The 21629-nt window shown below is 40.5% G+C and overlaps 1 protein-coding gene across 1 annotated transcript in view; it reads right to left on the reverse strand.

The window, feature by feature from the left end:
* Window positions 1-21629, reverse strand: part of UNC5D (unc-5 netrin receptor D) — a 158782-nt gene that overhangs the window by 3531 nt on the left and 133622 nt on the right. Inside the window, exons 11-15 of the mRNA XM_077805542.1 lie at window positions 20737-20905; window positions 19153-19380; window positions 16042-16191; window positions 7733-7897; window positions 3626-3804 (exon numbers count right to left, since the gene is read on the reverse strand). Coding sequence (XP_077661668.1) covers window positions 3626-3804; window positions 7733-7897; window positions 16042-16191; window positions 19153-19380; window positions 20737-20905 — 891 coding nt within the window. The remainder of the gene's footprint in view (window positions 1-3625; window positions 3805-7732; window positions 7898-16041; window positions 16192-19152; window positions 19381-20736; window positions 20906-21629) is intronic.

Below are 21629 nucleotides of genomic sequence, written 5' to 3' on the forward strand. Positions count from 1 at the left end.
TGAATGGGAGCTTGTTTTATGGAGAAGCACTGTGTTTCATTAGCAACCCCTGTGCTTTCAAATCCCATCTATCCCAATAATAGACACCGACCTCATACACTTCACAGAAGGATGACCATCTACCATGCTCTGCCAGTGCATCCTTATTTCCTCTAGCCTATTCTTCGGATGCTCATTTTAAATGAGTTTCCATCCCACCCCATGGATTATTATTCTAGTCTCAAAGTCAAATGAATATATGTAGATTTGTTTTTTATAGCACAGACTACCTGAGAGAAACTATCAAGTAGTCTCTAATGAACAGGAAACAAATACTTTTTGAGGAGGCACTGTACTTGTAATGTTTTCAATTCCCCCTTGGTACCATGAAAAATATTAATGTCTTCCATATTGCACTGGTTTCATCTAATGAAAGCCACTTATGTGCCCAAAAGCAAGTAATTGGAGAGACAAAAACTGCAGAGCAGCCTCTGATCACACACACACACACACACAGCTTGTTTCTGAATTTTCTCCAGAAGTGAAGCCTGGCTTAGTTTAACATGAATCCTGCTTGTACAATATGTGACTTTAGTGAATATAGCTCTGCAGTCCCTAAGAACCCAATGAATCATACTTTCTTCCTTCACTAAGTGCATGATGGTTCAGTCTTATCTGGTTTCATGACTTTAGAAACCTGTGAAGAATAATCCAGTAAGGAGCTCAGTCTGACCTGACTTTATTGGTGTTTTACTTAAGGCTAGATCCTACAAAGGATAAAGACTGGGTAACATGAGAAAGCAGTGCACCGAGCCACTTGTAGGTTTGCCGCTAAGTATGAAGCACAGATGACGAGAATGGAAGTTTCAGGCCTGAACGAAGGCTATTTTTCAGAGATACAGATCATAAAGTACATTGTGCAAAGATACTCTCATCCTTTGTCTTGTCTACTTACAATGTGTCTGTACAGCCCCTAGCACAATAAGATCTTGCTTGGAGCCTCTGGATGCTATCCTAATACAAACAATGAACAATACAAGTTGCCTTAGAAACTGTGATCAGGGGAAGAAGTCACATGAGCCACCAACAGTCAGAAATACCTGCCAAAGACACTAAGTGCAGCTCTTAAGAACCTTGACAAAAAATACTGTTAATCACTGCAACAAGATACCAGGGAGGTCAAGAGTTTAGCGGACTTTACATTAAAAAAAAAAAATAGAAGGGCAATAAATCCTCATTGCCATAAGAGAAACACTAACTGATGGAGGTTAGGAAGGAATTTTCCTCAATTTGTCTATCATGAGGTTTATTGCACTGAAGCAGTTGGCAGTAGTAACTGTTGGGGAAAGCTACTAGAGTGAGTGAGTCACTGCTTTGGCCTGGGCTGGCAAGTCCTGTGCTGAGTGAGCAGCGTCTCCTAGTTCACACCACGAGTGACAGGAAATCCTGTTCACAGCATCATGCCTGCTTCTGGGCACTGAATGGAACACACAGCAGTGCCAACGTATACGTTTTCTCACCCTGTTGAGGGCTGGTTTGCATTTCTCTGCACTGTGCGGAAGTGTTCAGTGGCTACTCTGAACGGAAGGGTGAATTTCTTTTGCCAGTAAGACTACTTTATCACAATGATCTCAAAATCTGTGCAGCCGTCCTCCACTCATTAAATAGGTTAATTCTGCTGACTTCTCATTTTCTACTATGGCTAGACACCCAAGGTAACTAACTTAAAGCTCTCTGGGGCAGGGATCATCCTTTTGTTCCATGTTTGTATACCACAAGGGAGTCATGGTCCATATCTGGGGCTCCTAAGTGCTATGGTAATACAAACAACATTAATAAGCTGGCTATTACAGTGTTATTGTCTAAAAGCCGCAGCATTAACTGTTGCTTGTGCGTGTCTGTCTACTCTCTCCTAGAAAGATTAATGTCTTATAAAAACCCCAATGTATTAATTTCTTTGATTTCTCAATCGATCCTGACAAAATGCCTCTCTTCATTTTGACTCTACTAAAAAGTGACTCAAGCACCCATTGTGAATGAACCAGCATGTTCTCCAAGCCACTGTTTGTTTAATGGATAACTTGCATTTAATATTTATGGGGTTTTTTTAGCTAGTCAGCCAGCTATAAATGGGCTAAGCACCCTGCACAAAAGAGGATGAACATGACACTCAGCCACAGTGGTCACTAATGCAGGCATATAATACCATGTACACACTCTAAATCATCCCTTCCTTACAAAAAGAGGAGCTTGTTGCTTATGAGCTTTTACTGAGTACCAACTCTATAACAAAGAAATATGAGGAACAACCCACTGTTGGAGCAAGGGAGATGTCTAAATGGTTTTTTTAAAAAAAAACACCAAGCTAAGAACTATGAGAAGTATTTTCCAAGTAGGAGCAGTTTAAATGAAAACCAGCTCTACGCTGTAAGTATTGAAAATGGGAATGTGAGCTTCACCTAGATTGGGGGGCAAGGTGGGAATTAGCACAAGGACTACCCTGAATGTCAGCTATACAGAGTGCTGCAAAGTTAGGTGAACTATTGGGTGGTTTAGATCTAAGATTTAGGCTTTAAAAACAAATTCTGCAAAATTCCTTTCCACTAAAAAGTCAAGAGTTACCATACACTGTCAAGCATTCGTAGGCTAAAACACTCTTCATTAGATAAAGCCTATACCCAAATAATTTTGTTACTCTCTAAGGAACAACTGTATAAAGTCTAGTCCTTGTGGCACCTAACTACAGGGAAGGTATGTTCAGGTATCTGAGAGCAAACGGCATTTGTCTGAGCCCCCCCTGCAATGTAGTACCTGATTCCTCACATGGATATAGTGAAGCAAAGAAAATAATCTCTCAAGTCCTCATTTGTAAAATGGGAGGCTAATAAGTGACTTACTAGGAGCATAGGTGGCAGAACTAGTAACTGAGTCCAGATTGCTGGAGTCCTACCCATCCTGCTTCTCACTAGCCTTTATTAGACCAATGTAAACAAGTTATTTGGTCATATTTAAATATTCTCCTGTACTATTTTCATGAGAAGCAGAAAGTAAGACTGTGACTTTTCCACTTAGACTAAACAAGCAAGCAGCATAAATTTTGATATTTCCCCACCCTAGTTCTCTCACATTTAATAATGCTGTACTATTGGTAGCACAGATGGGGATTTTTTTAAACATACTTTTGTCAGGTTAAAAAAGCATCAGTTATTTTGAATTGGAATGTGAAGAAAAAATTACATTAGTCTGGGGAGAGAACAGGCCAAACAATTTTTTCAGTGTGTGTCAAACCCTAGGGGACATATGATAGGCTATCTCTGTATCATACAGCAACGTAGAAATCTCTCTGCCTTCTGCAATTGCCTATTTTGCTAAGACACCATGTGTATGTGTTGGAGAAGACGTTCCAGAACATAGATAACTTGAACGTTCAGACTTCCTTAACATCATGCAGGATTGGCCCAAAACACTTATTCTCAGAGTAAACTAGTTCATACAACTGAGAATAGCAACCGCTTTCTCCTCCAGTTAAACTATAGTAATTCTTATTCAAATATCTTTTATACAAGCAAACAGAAAGAAAATCATAGCAGCAGATTATTCCCATTGTGTATGTAAATGTTCACCTTTCAAACTTGCCTTTCATTACCTGTTGATGCTGTTTTTCTGTGCTAACATCTGCCAGTCTTTGCCTTTAGCATTAGGTGTGTCAAATGTCGCACATATTCTCTGTCTAATGGAGTATGGGATTTTGAAGGCTTTTGGACCAGTTTGTGCAGGGAAGTTGGTGTCCTCACGTGCAAACAAAGTGATGGTTTCTCTCTCATTCTACACGAAAGATAAAAACAAAACTGTTAATAGGTCAGTTGGTATCTAAGGTCCTTTTATAGTACACGTATGCTGCCCAGCACGCCTCTGAGGTACGTCACTGCAATTATCCCATTTTATAGATTAAATGACTTGCCTGAAGTTCACTGGAAGTCTGGGGTGGGGCTGGGACTTAAATACAGGTCTCCCAAGTTATAGGTTAGTGCCTTAACCACTGGACCATGCTCTTTCTCACCTCTGATTAGTAATAACTTTCCTTTTAGCATTAACGCACACAGAGCTATAATACAATGAAACCAGTTGGGCAGCTTACTGTCCTGAATGAATATACTGTTTCTTTTCTGACTATGACACCATGTGCGAAATCCAAAAGGCTTTAGTAGAAACAGACAAATAGGTCAAGTCCTACATTTCTAGGATTCTATCAAGGTCCTTTCCAGTCCTGAGTGTTTAAACCTGTTTACAGAAAGTTTGCTGAATTACTTGCATTTCAAATTTGTCCTTTTAGGCTCTGCTCATGAACTTAAACATTCTCACACACACTGGGCTGTACTGAGAACAAAGATTTTCAGACCTATAGCTACCCTATTCTTTTAGACAAATACCTAAATGCAGAAGATAGTTAAGATTCACTTAGTCAAGACACGAATTTAGCTACTTTGGGGATTATATAGTTTCCTGGTGCAACAAAATATAACCTTTATGAAGTACTTCTGGCTGAAAAAAAGTTCATCCAAGGAAGCAGAAATAATAGCTGGTGACCAGTAATCAAATGAATACTCACTACAAGTACTGTGGTAAACATATGTTTTATGAATTTGGTCATAAAAGCAGTTTGAAAATAACCCATCAAATACAACTGTGATATGTTTGTGACCCATAAATTAACAGGAAAAAAGTCTAAATGGGTTGGATAATTAGTTTGCCTGAGTAATGACCACACCTGGGTCAAAATATTCATGACAAACACCCAAAGAATGTAGAAGAGAATAAATATGGAGTGATGGTGCTGAGTTACATCTGTTTGAGTGTACTGTTTTCACTCCTGTTATACTTTCAAGAGGCAACACAGTTATGGGAGAATGAGCGGGATTGTAGTCCACCTCCGACATCATTATATAATTTGTTTTGATTGCAGGTTGCATTATCACTAGTGGTGATATTCGTTTGGAGGCAGAGAGAGCCCAGCTTGATCTGGAGATTGAGTTGATGCTGACAGAACAACAGATGCAAAACCTGCATATGTAAGTCCACTGCTACAATGACCAACCCTGCCTCCCATACACCTGCCTATCACACGTGGTATACCTCATCCAGTGCAATGATTGCCCCAGTACCAATTATGTGGGTGAAATCAGACAATCACTATGTTCTCACACAATCACCCACGAGTGAACGCTTTTCATAAAGTGATCACTCTATATCTGACCTACCAGTCCTCATAGGAAACCTGCACAACACTTTCAAAAGATGAACCTGAGAAGTTAAATTCATTTCTGTGCTAGACACCAAACATGATGGATTGAGCAGACACACTCTAGCTTAGTACAACAATCTGTGACCCACTAATCTCCTCTTTGTCCTATGACTGCAGAGGTGTTAGCAAGAGACCATTCAAGGTAGAGTGGCCTGTTAACTATTTATGCTAAACAATCTGTTCCAACTTGCATTTTCTTGTGATGCTGGGAGTTTCTTTCCCAGAACTAAAGAAGAGCTCTGTGTGGCTCAAAAGTCAGTTCAATAAAAGATATTACCTTGTCTCTCTAATATCCTGGGCCTGACACAGCTACAACTATACTACGTACTATACAGTCTGTTATTTCCAGATCATATTGCCTCCGTTTTACAAATGCAAATACAACTCTACCAGCTTTTCTGACTTAATTCACATTTCAACATGGTGTCCTCTCTTCAGTTTGAGACTTTAAACTGTACAGGTCAGGGACTGTCTGGTTTTGTAGACATCTGAATTGAGGCCCTACTGGATGCTACTGAAGTATAAATACTATATGAAGATACTAGTAACATCACTATAATTTAATATTTATGATACATCCGAAAAAGCATCCATGCAAAGTAATAGGAATGCTGTAGATACATTACTGTTCTTCTGCATGTTTAAATTAAACAATCAGAAAAGGTGGATTTTCATACCCTGCACTTCTGAGATAAGCCACTGCTGTGGGAATTGTAAAGCAATGAGAAGTTCAAGTATTCAGTCCCCCCCAGTCAAATTAGCCTCATCCTTCCATCACCTTTGGAGATAGACTAAGAAAACTTGCCATACTAGAATGTTCTCTAACATGTACCTGGGGTTTATGGACAGCTAGTCCTCCTACCACTGCAACATTTAACTGAGGAAAAATAGATGACTGCCCTTCTTGCAGATTTCTATCACAATACTGTTGGACTGAGTCATGCAGGGGGAAACAGAGATGCAACAAAAATCCCCAATAGCATACAAGGGAGATATGAAAAACCAACAGAGAAGTAATGTTTTCAATTAGCTATTTATTATCTGTATGCTCCATTATGCTAAATGCTGTACAGACACAGTCCCGTGGCCTGAAGAGCTTACAATGTAAATTGACATGACAGAAAATGCCTCCATTATCCTTATTTTATAGGTGGGAAACTGAGGGTGCAAAGAGATTAAGTGACTTTCCCATGCAAGGAGTCTGTGCTGTGGCAGAGCTAGGAACTGAACTCAGAGTCCCAATCCAATGCATTAGCCACAAGGGCCTCACTCGTTTTTTTGAAAGGGCTTCACCACAATGCGTAAATGGTTGCTCTGTCACCTTTGTACTTGTAAGAAACCTCTGTTCTCATATCCTTGAAAGTTTCAACATTCTCTGTCTAATATTGATAACCTCTTCCACAATTCATATTCTTTCTCTGAAATCCAGCACTAAGCCTATGTATTATACATACCACAAGGCTTCATAGGAGAAGCCTGATTATTCAGGACAGGTCCTTTTCCATGCTGATCACAAACAAACTCTTGTTGAACATTAAGGTAAATAATGCAAATCGAGACACAGCATCTATCAGGTGTTTTTTAAAAAAATACCTGTTAGCCCTGAACATGATGATCTGTAAGACTTTGAATGCCCAAAATAAAAATCCAGCACTGAATCCAGAAACTGAGTTAACATGATAAAGCCACAATCCTGCAACAGCTAACCTCATCTAGAGGGGGAAGAAAGGATAGCCTTGTGGCTAAAACACTTAAATCTCTCCATGCCTCATTGTGTTCATCTGCACAACACAATGTGCCTTACCTCTTCCCCTTTGAATGCTTCAGGCCAATCTATCATTGCCACAGTAAACTATCGTTGTGTGGTATTATTACTTATTGTTGTGATAGTCCTATTTAGTCCCCCTTCCTCTGCATAATGCCTTTAGTTATTTACCTTTGCACATGCATAGTGGGCCATTTTTCCCAGAAATCTCACAATGCTTTTCTCACATTAATAAAGCGTAGATGAGATACCTATTGTTATGACAGGCATCGCCAGGTGGTCCTGCTATGCACAGTCTTCCAAGTCCTTCTACTTGTGAGCAAATGTTCAGGTTTGTTAAGACATGCTGTGTGAGGAGCAGATTTTGTCCTTTCCCTTAGGAATTGAGATTCTTGGATGGCAGGATTTGCCTGCATGCTTTTTGACCACCTCAGTTCAATGACTGGTGTGGGTGTGTAAATAAACCAAGTTACTTTTATAATATACCCAAACTCTGCCTCAAAGACCTCTCCTTCACTGGGAAGCTGAGCTGAAAAGCAGCAGCTCTCCAGAGGGAAAATGCTGGCTACAGATATAAAGGCAACACTATTTTACATGGGGTAAACTGAGGCAGGGTTGTCTGTCTCCAATGTTACACAGCAACTTAGTGACAGAGTAGGGAACAGAACTAGATGAAAAAAAGTTACCTCTAGAATAGATGTCTGGATCTGTAGGATCTGCTCATGGCCCTTGACTTGCCGAACACAGATCTTGCAGGACAGGTGTGTGGTCGCGGGAGTGTAACGCTCCAGTGAAAAGGCACAGTGCAGTGGCTGCTGGTTACTGCACCACACACGAGAGAAAGGAACTTCCTGTGAAAGAAATACATCCCAAAGGAGAGAGAAGCTGTGACAACTGCAAAGCAGGAGACAAATAATAATTATATACACGATTTTGTTGGAATTGCTTTTATAATAATGTCCCTGTGAATGTCGAGTTGCACAAAACTAATTAATGTCAATTCCAATTGAAAACTGCAATGTTAAAATTACTGCAAGCTTAAATTTCACTCAGCGACATGGATGACCAGAGAGAATTAAACTTTATTTTTTTTAAACTCCTCTGAGTGAAATACATTTATTATCCCCATCAGACTCCAGAATTCCAAATTCTTGCCACACCCTGGAGCTCTCTAGTTTTCACAATAAGCATTATAGGATCCTTGAAACTGGAGATGGAAAAGACCCCCTCCCTTAGGTCAACCAGTCTTCCATGAGCCAGTGCAGGATCAAGCCACACAGCACATTTTCCAGTGCCACCTTTAGTCCAATTTTAAATCTGAGTGATGGGGCTTCAGCCACTTCTCTTGAGAGACTTATATACAACACATTACACCTCACAGTTAGGGAAATGTCTCCTGCATTCAGCCCGTTTTCCTTTCTACTTTAGCCTATTTTGTTTTCTTCTTTTTGGACCATCTCACACTGCTCCTATGAACAACCACAACCATTACTGTAATGGGTCAGTATAAAACTTCAGGTATTCCTGGCTACCCTGATTTCCTAGGACGATGAGGGTCTGGATGTGCGCAGGAGAGCACATGCCCAATAGGAGCAATTAGAACTTTAGTGTTATGAAAGGGATCCAAAGAAAACTATTACCCCACTCAGGGAAAGTTATTACAGGAGTCCTATATCCTTGCCTTGCAATCATCTGAACAGGGAAAGTAATTCAAACAGTCCATTAATTTAAAAATATTTTAAAGTCACAACAAATTTACAAACTAGAAAGTGTGTGTGTGTGGGGGGAAATAAGCATTAAATGGCTCAGATGAGGCATTATCTTAACATAAAGGAAGAGAATTGGGTTTCAAAGGCAGATTCAAATGTATTATTTTGCACCAGTGTTGGTTTCCCTGCCTGTGTTCTCTTTAAATTTTAGCTCCGTAAATACTGAAAGAAAGACTTGAAGTGTGCAGAGCTGGCCACTGAAAGAAAGAACAGAAATCAGATTTAATCTGGTCATACTTAATATTATGGTTCCATTTGTAAAGCGTTAATAAATTAATTGATGCTAAAGCATATTATAGACATGAGTGTGTTTTAAATGGCTATACTCATAGATATGATGGTCAGAAGGGACCATTATGATCATCTAGTCTGACCTCCTGCACAATGCAGACCAGAGAATCTCACCCACCACTCCTGCAATTAACCTCTCACCTACGTCTGAGCTATTGAAGTCCTCAAATCATGGTTTAAAGACTTCAAGGTTCAGAGAATCCTCCAGCAAGTGACCCGTACTCCATGCTACAAAGGAAGGTGGAAAACCCCCAGGGCCTCTTCCAATCTGCCCTGGAGGAAAATTCCTTCCTGACCCCAAATATGGTGATCAGCTGAACCCTGAGCATGTGGGCAAGATTCACCAGCCAGATACCCAGGAAAGAATTCTCTGTAGTAACTCAGATCCCATCCCATCACAGGCCATTGGGCCTATTTACCATGAATAGCTAAAGATCAATTAATTGCCAAAATCATGCTATCCCATCGTACCATCTCCTCCATAAACTTATCGAGTTTAATCTTGAAGCCAGATAGGTCTTTTGCCCCCACTGCTTCCCTTGGAAGGCTATTCCAGAACTTTACTCCTCTGATGGTTAGAAACCTTCGTCTAATTTCAAGTCTAAACTTCCCGATGGCCAGTTTATATCCATTCGTTCTCGTGTCCACATTGGTAGTGAGCTTAAATAATTCCTCTCCCTCTCTGGTATTTATCCCTCTGATGTATTTGTAGAGAGCAGTCACATCTCCCCTCAGCCTTCTTTCGGTTAGGCTAAACAAACCAAGCTCCTTGAGTCTCCTTTCAGAAGACAGGTTTTCCATCCTACCATAGGCTTTGCGCCTCCTGCCATTATAAAGACAAAAAGCAACACAATCAGCTCACCTCCTTCTCCCTAATACACAAAGAGGGATCTCACATCAGTAGAAGATGTTATAGATGACTATAAGCAACCATTTAGCTGCTGGACTCTAATCAAGTGTTTATAATTTAATCCTCATTAAATCATGTATTAACCCTCTAATAAGCTAATTATAAATTGATCCTTAACATAAAGTGTGACCTTTAATATTTCATTTCAGTGGAAAACACATGAGCTACTCTTCCTTACCTCCCTTTTCTACACCAGTTCTATCCAAGGGGAGCCCCTTTTTCATCAGTAGATAAGACTCGGTGCACTCACAGAAACCTACATCCCCTATGAAACTAATTATACGATGATACTTTGTACATCTACCGCCCGCTTCCATTGGAGACGTCAATTCACCTTCCAAACAAAAATATCATTGCGCCTTTCTGAAGGCTAATACAGATTAGAGATCATTTTACTCACCCCTGAAATGCAGCTAACTCTGCATCTTCTCAAGACTGTCAGGGTTTACACAAAATGATGCACTAAGTAGTAATTAGAAGAGCTATCTTTAGCTCCTGAGTCCGTAGCAGTAGCAAGATACCAATGGTGATAAAGAAAACATTAAAAAAATATTAAAAATGGAGCAACTGTAATTAGATTTTTTCCAGAGTAATCATCTTTGCTTTCATTTGGAGTGGAGAGGGACTCATGTGGGAACTCACTGAGCTGAGAAGAATTATGTGAAAAGTAATACAAGAGGACAAAGTATTGTGAAGTTATGAGTGTTGTGGAAACACTTTTAGTTTGATTCCCCATTATAATTAGGCTCCTAGCAGATGGAGAGAATGTAAATCATCTCCTATCAGGAGACAGGCTCTGGATCCTCCAAGACACAGAAGGTGCTGGGAAAAACAGCTGCTTTTTACTTAAGGAAGGTGGCTGTCTGGCTTCATACCTTGTTTGTCTGAGCTTTATCCTGATCTGACACTCACCGTCTAGAGGGGTTTCCCTATCATTTGTGAAAGTGTTGGGAGGGAGCCCAAGCTTTAAGTGTCTGCTTCTGTCTGATAGCCAACATGACCAAATGCAGCTGGTATATTACAGGAGAACGCTCCCCCTGATACTGTTGGATCTTTTGTGGGATTAACCTCTACTGCTTTTCCTTTCGATTCACAATTTGTAAAAAGCATCCTACCACAGGCTTTGCGCCTCCTGCCACTGCAAAGACAAAAAGCAACACAATCAGCTCACCTCCTTCTCCCTAATACAGAGAGAGGGATCTCGCATCAGCGTGCTTGCTGGCAGTGCACCGTGGGGTGACACTTGATTATGACACATTGCCATGGCATTCGGTTACTTGATAGAAAGATTTTCTAAACTGGAAACCCGGATACGGGTTCCTCCTTCCTCTGAATTTCAAGTGGGCGGACCTGAGTGCCCATATACATACTGCCCCGCCTCTATATTTTCTGATTCGGGTTCAACATCCTGTTTTCCAGGCAGTTGTGCAGGTGACTGTTGCAAAACACAAGTTAAAGCAGCCACAGTCTAGGCAAACCTGGTGGTCTTAGGGCATCACAAAAGCTACCATAAGGGAGACGGGGCACAGTTTTCAGCACTCCCAGACCATGCTGCATTGGGATCTCATCATTAGGCAGGAATCGGGTGCCTTTTTTGCCTGACAGGAGCTGTGCGCTGCTCTGTCTGGGTGCTAAGTATGGCATGGACATGCGCCTTATCTCACTCCCACTTCCAAGCCTCTTGCATACTGCCCACTCTGCAAGGAACAAAATCCCTGTCTGCTTATGAAGCCACCACTGGGTCATCATTCAAATCCCTTCCAACTTTGCCACGTGCTCTCCAAGAACTGAATTATTTCTCTCTCTCTCTCACTCACTCACACACACACACACACACACACACACACACACAAAATTGAATGGAACAATCAAGATGCACACACCGAATGCAATTATCTGCAAGTTAGGAACATGGGAATTGCCAGTCTGGATCTGCCCTAGGTCCATCTATCCAGTGCTACATTTAGCTCCTGAGTCAGTAGCAAGATACCAATGGTGATAAAGAAAACATTAGAAAAATATTAAAAATGGAGCAACTGTAATGAGATTTTTCCAGAGTAATCATCTTTGCTTTCATTTGGAGCGCTAAATGTAGCATTTATAGACTTACTTGTGTGTAAAAACCCGCAGGAGGCCAACATGGGATAATATACTTCCCACAGTATGCCTCATGCTGGTCTCTGATGTAAGAGATTGGTTTATGGCCTGAAGTATAAGATTTTATAATCGTATCTGAGGTATCAACAGCAGTCATCCTCCTCTTCCACAAAGACCGTTACCTTCCCCTTGTTGGGTCACATCTACAAAGATTGTAAGTTCTTTGGGACAGGGTCTTTTAATAGCTCTGTAAAGTGCCAAGCACGCACTGAGTGCTGTCAACATGAGCCTCTTTCAGTCCTCCTTGGTTGGGGGGAAAATGTTGAGGGTGGGACATGAAATAAAAAGGGAGTCAACATTGGAGAGAAATTTGCAGAACCCTGGAGAAACAGATCTTAGGGCTCGGGCTCACGCTTGGGCTTTTAGAGGACAGAAATTGGTGACATTTATTTGTTCATGCAGGGCCCAAATCTAAGCTGTCAGATGATCTAAAGATTCATCACAGACCACGTTTCACTGAGCAGAGAATATGAAGTTAGTGCAAATTGTGCTGCAGTTCCCATTAAAAAATAATAATAATTATTTCTCAGCCATCCAAGTCGTTCAAATTACATACAATTATAAAATGCAAATATTTATTTGGCTTCAGTATCATCCTGTCAAATCCATTTCAATGACAAAGATTTTGCAGACATTTTTGTTCGCCGCCAGAGCGGCAAGAGTGGTTTAATCTGAGCACTACATGTAAAATTCTGCAGGTTCCTGATCCCATCCATCCCAGTCTGCGCTCTTCTTAGAGAGACATAGCACTTATTACTTAAATGCTGCTATCTGGGATATGGCTCCCTCATCTGATATTTTTATCTCTCAGCAATACATTTAATAGTTATTTTGGAGGGTGCCACTCGCATTAGATCCAGCGAAGTGAGGCCCTTACAACCCATAAAGATAAATATGGAGAAATTTGCATGGCTATCAGGACTTATTTTAACAGCACCCTGCAGCTCAATTTGGCTTGGAAGCGCCAGAATATTGCTTGCCAGCAGAGTACACACATACCTAGGTTTAACACACCATAAACAATGTATTTATTCATAGAAATTGTACATGGCATTAGAGAAAGTGCTGAACCACACACAAAATGCTTTGGGGCCTCCAAGTAACTCTCACCACTTTGCACATACTCACATCCAGCAAGGAGATAATGTCCTAAAGACATCATTCTGTAGAAATAAACAACCAGAAATAACTCTCACCAAAGTCTTGAAATACACAGAAACATGGGGAAGAGAGTTGGAAAGATCCCAGTGGGTCATCCAGATTATCCTTCCCTGGCTAGACTTTATCATCCAGTCTAAAATTAAATGGCTGATTCCTTCTCTCTTATGTAACTGCAGCCCCCCACTGCAGATGTCCATGCAATAAGCCACGTCTGTCAAGGTTCCTCCCCCACTCTGAACTCTAGGGTACAGATGTGGGGACCTGCATGAAAAACCTCCTAAGCTTATCTTTACCAGCTTAGGTCAAAACTTCCCCAAGGTACAAAGTATTCCACCCGTGGTCCTTGGAATGGCCGCTACCACCACCAAACTAATACTGGTTACTGGGGAAGAGCTGTTTGGACGCGTCCTTCCCCCCAAAATACTTCCCAAAACCCTGCACCCCACTTCCTGGACAAGGTTTGGTAAAAAGCCTCACCAATTTGCCTAGGTGACTACAGACCCAGACCCTTGGATCTTAAGAACAATGAACAATCCTCCCAACACTTGCACCCCCCCTTTCCTGGGAAATGTTGGATAAAAAGCCTCACCAATTTGCATAGGTGACCACAGACCCAAACCCTTGGATCTGAGAACAATGAAAAAGCATTCAGTCTTTTACAAGAAGACTTTTAATAGAAAATAGAAGTAAATAGAAATGAAGAAATCCCCCCTGTAAAATCAGGATGGTAGATATCTTACAGGGTAATTAGATTAGAAAACATAGAGAACCCCTCTAGGCAAAACCTTAAGTTACAAAAAAGATACACAGACAGAAATAGTTATTCTATTCAGCACAATTCTTTTCTCAGCCATTTAAAGAAATCATAATCTAACACATACCTAGCTAGATTACTTACTAAAAGTTCTAAGACTCCATTCCTGTTCTGTCCTTGGCAAAAGCAGCATACAGACAGACCCAGACCCTTTGTTTCTCTCCCTCCTCCCAGCTTTTGAAAGTATCTTGTCTCCTCATTGGTCATTTTGGTCAGGTGCCAGCGAGGTTACCTTTAGCTTCTTAACCCTTTACAGGTGAGAGGAGCTTTCCCCTGGCCAGGAGGAATTTCAAAGGGGTTTACCCTTCCCCTTATATTTATGACAACGTCAGTGCTAAAATGTAGAATTCTGTGAACATTGAAACGACAAGCATTTGCACTGACTGCTCAGTATAGGAGTATGGGAACATACATCCCTCTGAACAGTAGCATTATCTACCACTAACGTTGTTGAAATGAGTTGTTTTGCTGCACTAGCTGTGACAACGGGGACTGAATTCTCTCCATTGTAATGTGTTGGCTTTGCTGTAGGTGCCAGGGTGTGCAAATTCATTTAAGCCACACCAGTGTCACTATGAGATCTGCTCTTGTATACACTGGACATTTAAATGATACTAATTCTTTATAGTGGAACCTGTGAAAGACACTCCACCCTCTCTTACTAAAGCAATCTGAAGAGACCAGCACAAAGTACCCCAAATGTATTGTGTGCAACTGCATTCCACCTTTATTAGAAGAGTCTTCTGTAAGCAGGATATTTCTAATGGTGCCTTGAATCACTCTTGATTGTACTGCAAGGTTTTTACTCTCTGGGACGGGTTAATCAGGAGGTGATGTAGATTTGATATTAACTGAACTCTGTAGTGGCCTTTGTCTATGGGTAAGCAAACCCTAAACTGTGATTAGCAGAAAAGCTTAGTAATGCACATAGAACTACAGATTTTAATGTGTGTTTAACACAAGTGGGAGGTGTGCCTATAGATTATGATAGGTTTGTTTTGTAAACTGTAAAATAAACAAATGTAATAGAACAAGATACTTTGATACTTCTTCAGAGCAGGTTGTGGGTAAACATTCTCTTTTCTCCTCCACTGAAATTACGTGGCATAAATTACCTTCATGCTCTATTATCTGTATTTCTAGCATAGGGCATGCATTCTGGCTCAGTTTCACTGATATTTAGGACAATCTGCTTATACGTTTAGGGCTACTTTTGCCCAGAGATCACAAGAGACCCTGCTTTCCTCTTCTCTGCCTACTTGTTTGCAGGGTATGTGAAATGACATACTAATTAAGCTCCTCTCTTTTATTTTCACACACTTTGTGCCAATGGATTGCTTACAATTTTCAGGGACGAATGCATTTGATAGGCTCTTCCCATCTTAGACAGCCCCTTTAATTAATGCATCACAGGCAGGAGAACTTGCTGCTCTATCATTTCTAAGCCTAAATGGATACATGCTATGGTTTGAACCCATGACAGTCAAATGCATGCAGACATGCACTCCATTTCAGCTGATCATTCACTGTTTGCATTAAGTCCAGGAATGACAACTCAATTACTGATATCGAAAACCTGCTCTTAACGGGAATGATGATGTTGAGCCTGAACGTAGGGAGTTAGTTGGGGCCAAATGCAACGTGGGGGGAAATAAAAGCATGTTTCTGTAAGCTGAGAGAGATTTACAACCACTGTGCTTTCCATGACATGTTTCATTCCTCATTTCTCACAATCATCGTTGCATTTTTTGTTGGCTGCTCAGAGATTAAATCCACGCTTTTCTTTCGAAAACAAAATAAAAGAGGCAGCTGCCTTGCCTGCATTCTGCTTTTACTGGTAGAAACTCATACTGCCTCTGAATTTAAAAGAAAAAGTAGAATATTGACAAGTACCTGACATGCAGTAAATGGTTTAATTCTCCAGAGGAAAGGGGGGATATCAAGAACAGAGATCTGAAGACTAAAGGTATTCCCTTTGAAATGCAGCAACTTAGGTTCCTCCAGCAACTGTCCTCCTTGTTGTCTTTCACCTGAAACCACTTCCTACAGGAGGCGGGAAGAAAAAACAAAACAAAGATGAGGCTTACTGGGTCTTTACTATTGAAAATATCAATATTAACACATGTGCATGCTCGTTAAAGGTGCCAGACAGACAGCCCTGGAAAATGAATCCATTGTGCTGCATGGCCCTGATAAGGTGAGTTGGCACGGATACGTAGGGACCACACTTTGATAGTGGAGAAGGGGGAATTCAGTCCCTGTGCCTCTATCAGTCCTTTTTTCCCTGCTTGGATGGTGGCTTTTGTGACCTGGATGCCAGTCCCCCGGGATTTGGATTGAGCACATCAACCTGTTTCACACAGAAATCAATGGAAGTCAGGTACCTAGATACTTTTGAAATTGCCACTGGATTCCTATCTGCATCTTTAGGCACCTAAATATCTTTATAAATCGGGCCCTGGGAGTTTTGCCATTGAATTGAGTGGGACAAGGATTGCACCCCATGTGTCAAGTACCACATGCATCCATGTTCTACAGAAAGAATAACACATGTCAAAGAATAGCAGAGGGGAAACATCTGATGATTCCTTTGGTTTGGGTCCTGTAAAAGCTGCAGCATCATACATCTGGACTGGGCTGGCTGGAACCTTTTCCTATATGTCAGTCCCCTACACTGCTATTATTATTTGTATAGGGGCTAAATTGTGACCCAAGGAGAAGAGAAGGGTGCACCTGTGGGGACTGCCCAGATCAGAGTCATCGCATGGCTGCCACTCCTCATCCAGTGGGGGAGCATTTACTCTGTCCCCCACATGCTGGCCAGAGCAGCTCAGGCAGAGTGTAGGGGGAAGTGAATTGTGCATGGAAAAGTGCTGGCACAGTTTACTTCGCTGCTAGTAGAAGGGGGAAATCAGAGATTGAATCTCGACACAGTCACAGTTTGGTCCCTGGAGCAGTGCAACCTCACTCAAGGCTTGCGGTTACTCCATGATGTAGCCTTTAGTGTTGATGATACTCTTGGCACCATCTGAGGTACAAAGAGAGACTACTACTGCCCCAAGGAGTTATTATACCTCCCTACTGTATGTTCCACTCCATGCATCCGATGAAGTGAGTTTTAGCCCACGAAAGCTTATGCCCAAATAAATTTGTTAGTCTCTAAGGTGCCACAAAGACTCCTGGTTGTTTTTGCTAAAAACACCTATGTTAAGTGAAGCAATATCCTCATTTTACAACTGGACAAATTGAGGCATGTAAGCTTGTACTGCAAATGAGCAACAGAACCCAGTAGCAGACTCAGACCAGCACTTCTATTTATCTATTGCTGACGTTTTATCTGATAATTACTCAATTTCTATATTTAAAAGGAAGCTGGCACTGAACTGACATAGGATATTTATAGAGAAAATAGAATTTCATAAACATATAATAGTCTTATGTACAGACAACGTGTGCTGGTTTCTATAAGTGGAAAAAATGGTAATTATTCTAAAAACATCAAAATCTAAAGTATAAATAGACGTGTCTTATTCATTTATTTTCATTAACATTAAGGAAAATAGTCTTCTAAGACTAGCCTCTAGTCTTCTTCGTTGTTTTTTTCTGAATGCAGCAGCAATTTTTGACCCAAAATGGTCCAAATAAATCAAGCTTTTTTGTTTGTTTTCTTTCAATAAAGTGCAGGCTGGATGAATCATTCAGCAGGAGAATAGCATGCTATAAGAACGAGTCTGAAAAAACCAGTAGTAGGTTGCTTTTGCTCTGGATAAGACAAACTTGTTTCTGGTTTTCCCATATGTGCCATTTTCACAGTTCCTCTGTTGCAGAATACTGGTTTCTGGAATTTCTGTTTGCTAAAGTGCTTTGAAGCCCTGTAGTATTACTGTTTTGAACATTCTTTATTACGGCATACATGCACACAACAATGGGACAGACTCCGTGGCCAATTAACATTCTTGTAGCTCCGTTGAAGTCAGTGGACTACACAGATTTATACCCGCTTAGTTTCTGACCCAGTGCAAGTTAGGGGTGCGTCTATGTGCCTTTGTATGCAAGATCAGAACTGGGGCCTTAGAATTTCACCCAGATTTACCAAGACAAATATTACTAGACATTAGTGGTACGTACATCCATCTTTCAGCAGTGAGTGCACAGCTACCACACTTCTCTAGCTACCACTAGTTTTTCTTTTGTTAAAAACGGAACTGTACGAGAGCGTGCTTTGTTAAGAGCACCATGCTTCTGTGAGGTGAAATAGGAATGGGGAAAAAAAATTAGCTGTCTCAACTGTCTTCATCTCTATTCCCGAAAGACACGTGCTTTATTCCATCTGCAGCCACGGCAAACTCCAAATAAGGCAATTTTTACAGAAACACCATGTGAAAAAAAAATTGTATTAATTTTGATTAACTACCACAGGGTTCCATTTGAGGTTTTTAAAAGATATTATGAACAATTATTGTGCAACTCTTATGGAAAGGGTCAAAAAACACCGACCAATTCTTGCTGCAATTCAAAAAAAGGGAGACATGACTAATGAGAACATAAAGGTTAATGACCCTGATAAATATGACACATCAAGGATAAGTGGCTGATATTTTAGTATCTGTATCACAGTAACACCCCATTGTACTTGGTGCAGTGCAAATGCATAATGAAAGAGGGTCTCTGGGCAAATCACTTCATGTCTCTGTTCCTCTGTTTCCTCTCCCACACTTTAAGTGCTTTGGAGCAAAGACACACTGCAGGTCAGTGGATGGGCCAGGAGTAGCGTCCTGGTCTCCGGAGTTCCAGTCCAGTGACTCGCAAAGTGAACTAAACCACATATGATGAGTGGCAGCATAAAGCTCCATGGGGCAGGAACCATCTTTTTGTTCTATGTTTGTGTGGGGCCGAGCACAACGGCCATGACTAGGGCTTTAAGGTGCTACAGTAACACAAATAATAAACAACAATTCTGTAGAAAAATAACTACAATAAAATTCACGAGTTAAAATAATTTACCTGAAATGCACAAGGGGTGTTGTCCATACAGTACACTCTCAGACTGTAATCCAGCGAATTGCAAGACATGCAGCCAAACACTGCCACTTTCAGCTGTTTAACCGCGCAGTCAGAGATGGGCTCCCCAGCGAGTGCGTAAGTTCCAAAGCGGTCTAAGAGAATGTGACAGGCATAAGGATCCAACAGGCAGTAGCAGGAAGTAGTTTCCTCTTCCATGGACATCACTTCCTATGTAATGAAAATCATATTTCAGAATCAGAAGGCTTTTTAGAACAGGTGCCGGGACATTTCTGTTAGTTTCTTTTCATTTTTTTCTAATTTGTTTGAAACATAAAATACTTTGTGGCCAAGATCGCATAGACTTTACTCATTCAAGTATTCGCAGTCTAGCCCTGAGTCAGCACCAGCACTTATGGCTGTGTGCAGAATCCATTGTGAGCAGAACGTAGTAATAATAATGATGCAGAAGCAATTTTAACATCTTCTTAAGTGTTCTTGGATTTCTAGCTAATTTTTCCTAATGTCAGGTTAAGAAATTACCTTGAAGAAGGAAGTCAATAAGCAAACCTTGAAAAACAGTCTGCAGCTAACATCCTCTTATAGCAACTATCAAGATAATGTTTATTCTGATCCAAAAAAAAAATACAATGTTTTGTCTTCACGTACTCTTTTGCCGTGTTGTATTGTCATTAGATAAATGGTTTGGGGAATTTGCACTGCAATATTTCATTTTTCCTCAATAGTCCTTGAATACTGGCAACCAGTGCTGATGAAACAGCATCAAGTATAGAAGAACTATGCTTAACTTGAAATGAGGCAGAGAAGTGCAACAAATAGGAAAAAATCCTTGGGGAGGGGCAGGCAGAGAAGGTTAAGAAAGTCATGGATGGTTTTACGGTTGGGCTTTCCCACAGCGTGAGGAAAAATGGCAAGACTCAATTGAATTGACTGATACTTTGAAAGCTTTTGAACTGAAAATGGGAACTACTTTATGCAGCATATAATAAACCCGTACACATTACTGACACAGATTAATCCAATGAGGCAACCAATTAAATGGAATATAAAATGGCATGAAATATGTAGAAGACTACTCTAGAAATGTAAAAATATTAAACTTCATGCTTTGGTTCTTAAGGAATTCCTTACCTTTCTTTCCATCATGGTAAAGTTTTGCCCAGCTGGTCAGGTTTAGCTATGGGTGGGTCTCCTAGCAGAGATTAGACCTACTTGAATTTCTTAATGGCTTAGAAACAGCAGACAACAGTTGGGCAAAACTTTACCTGTCATAAGAAGAGGAGTACTTGTGGCACCTTGGAGACTAAAATTTATTTGAGCATAAGCTTTCATGAGCTACAGCTCACTTAGGCTAAACCTAAATCATATGACAGGAACAAAATGCATAAAATGCAGTGACATTTTTCATCAGTTTTGAATTGCAGTGGGGGGAAAATGATTTTAAAAACATCTGGATTCATCTCTTCCCACCATCCCCATTTGACTAGCTCTAAGTTCAGCCTGGATGGTTATATCTTATATTTTTGTCGCCGGTAGGGCCTTTGGAAAGGGGCAGTTTAAACTTACCTCCCATTTTCCTTGTTGTGTTCTTTTTTTCAAGTGAATATTCCAATGTTCAGAATTTACTTCTGCGCAATGCGGTATAGTCAAGGCAAAAGGAGTGGTGACAGTCACATCTAGAGGGCCACATGTGACTTCTGGACCAAGAAGAACTTCTGTGCCTTCTGGCTGTAGACTTCACGTGTCAATAAATATTAGAAGGGAAAAAAAATCTCAAAGTATTTTTTAAAAGGAATGAAAACTTTTCTAGCATTTTTTTTATCAAAATGGAATTGATTTATGTTAACTGCAATACACAAATATTTAAAATACTTGTAGCCAAAATCTGAGTGCCTCATCCATCTGCCACACAGACAAAATGGAAAGCCAACTGCTGTGCTAATTTCAGTATAGAATCTGAAGCTGGATATGAAAGACACTTACTAGGTCACATATAAGCTATCCTCCACTGGTCAGTTCAGGATTTTGTTTCTTTAAGTACTTTTCTATTTGAATAAATCAAATACAACATTAATATTACTCTATGTAAGTAAGGCCTACTTTATGCACCAGCTGGCAATATCACCATCTAATTCTTTTCTTGTCATCAACAATATTTTCATAGTAGTAAAGATAAACAAATTATGGTGTAAAAATACAGCCTCTCTCAAATTTTCTCAGATTGAGTATGATTTCCCTGGTTTGAGAACACATTTATATTCTGCCAATAGAACAAAATAGGTAATAGAGAGATAGCAGACATTAAGTTATAAATTTACAGTATCTGATACGAATCTCTTTCCCTGTTCATCCATTCAGAGCTAAATTTAACCTCCATCCCACACAAATCAATTTTCCCTCACTTTCTGTATTGTAAACACATATGCAAAACAATGACATTGAAGTGATAGAAAGGGTCC

Source organism: Eretmochelys imbricata, chromosome 26 (assembly GCF_965152235.1).
Source record: "Eretmochelys imbricata isolate rEreImb1 chromosome 26, rEreImb1.hap1, whole genome shotgun sequence".
NCBI lineage: Eukaryota > Metazoa > Chordata > Testudines > Cheloniidae > Eretmochelys > Eretmochelys imbricata.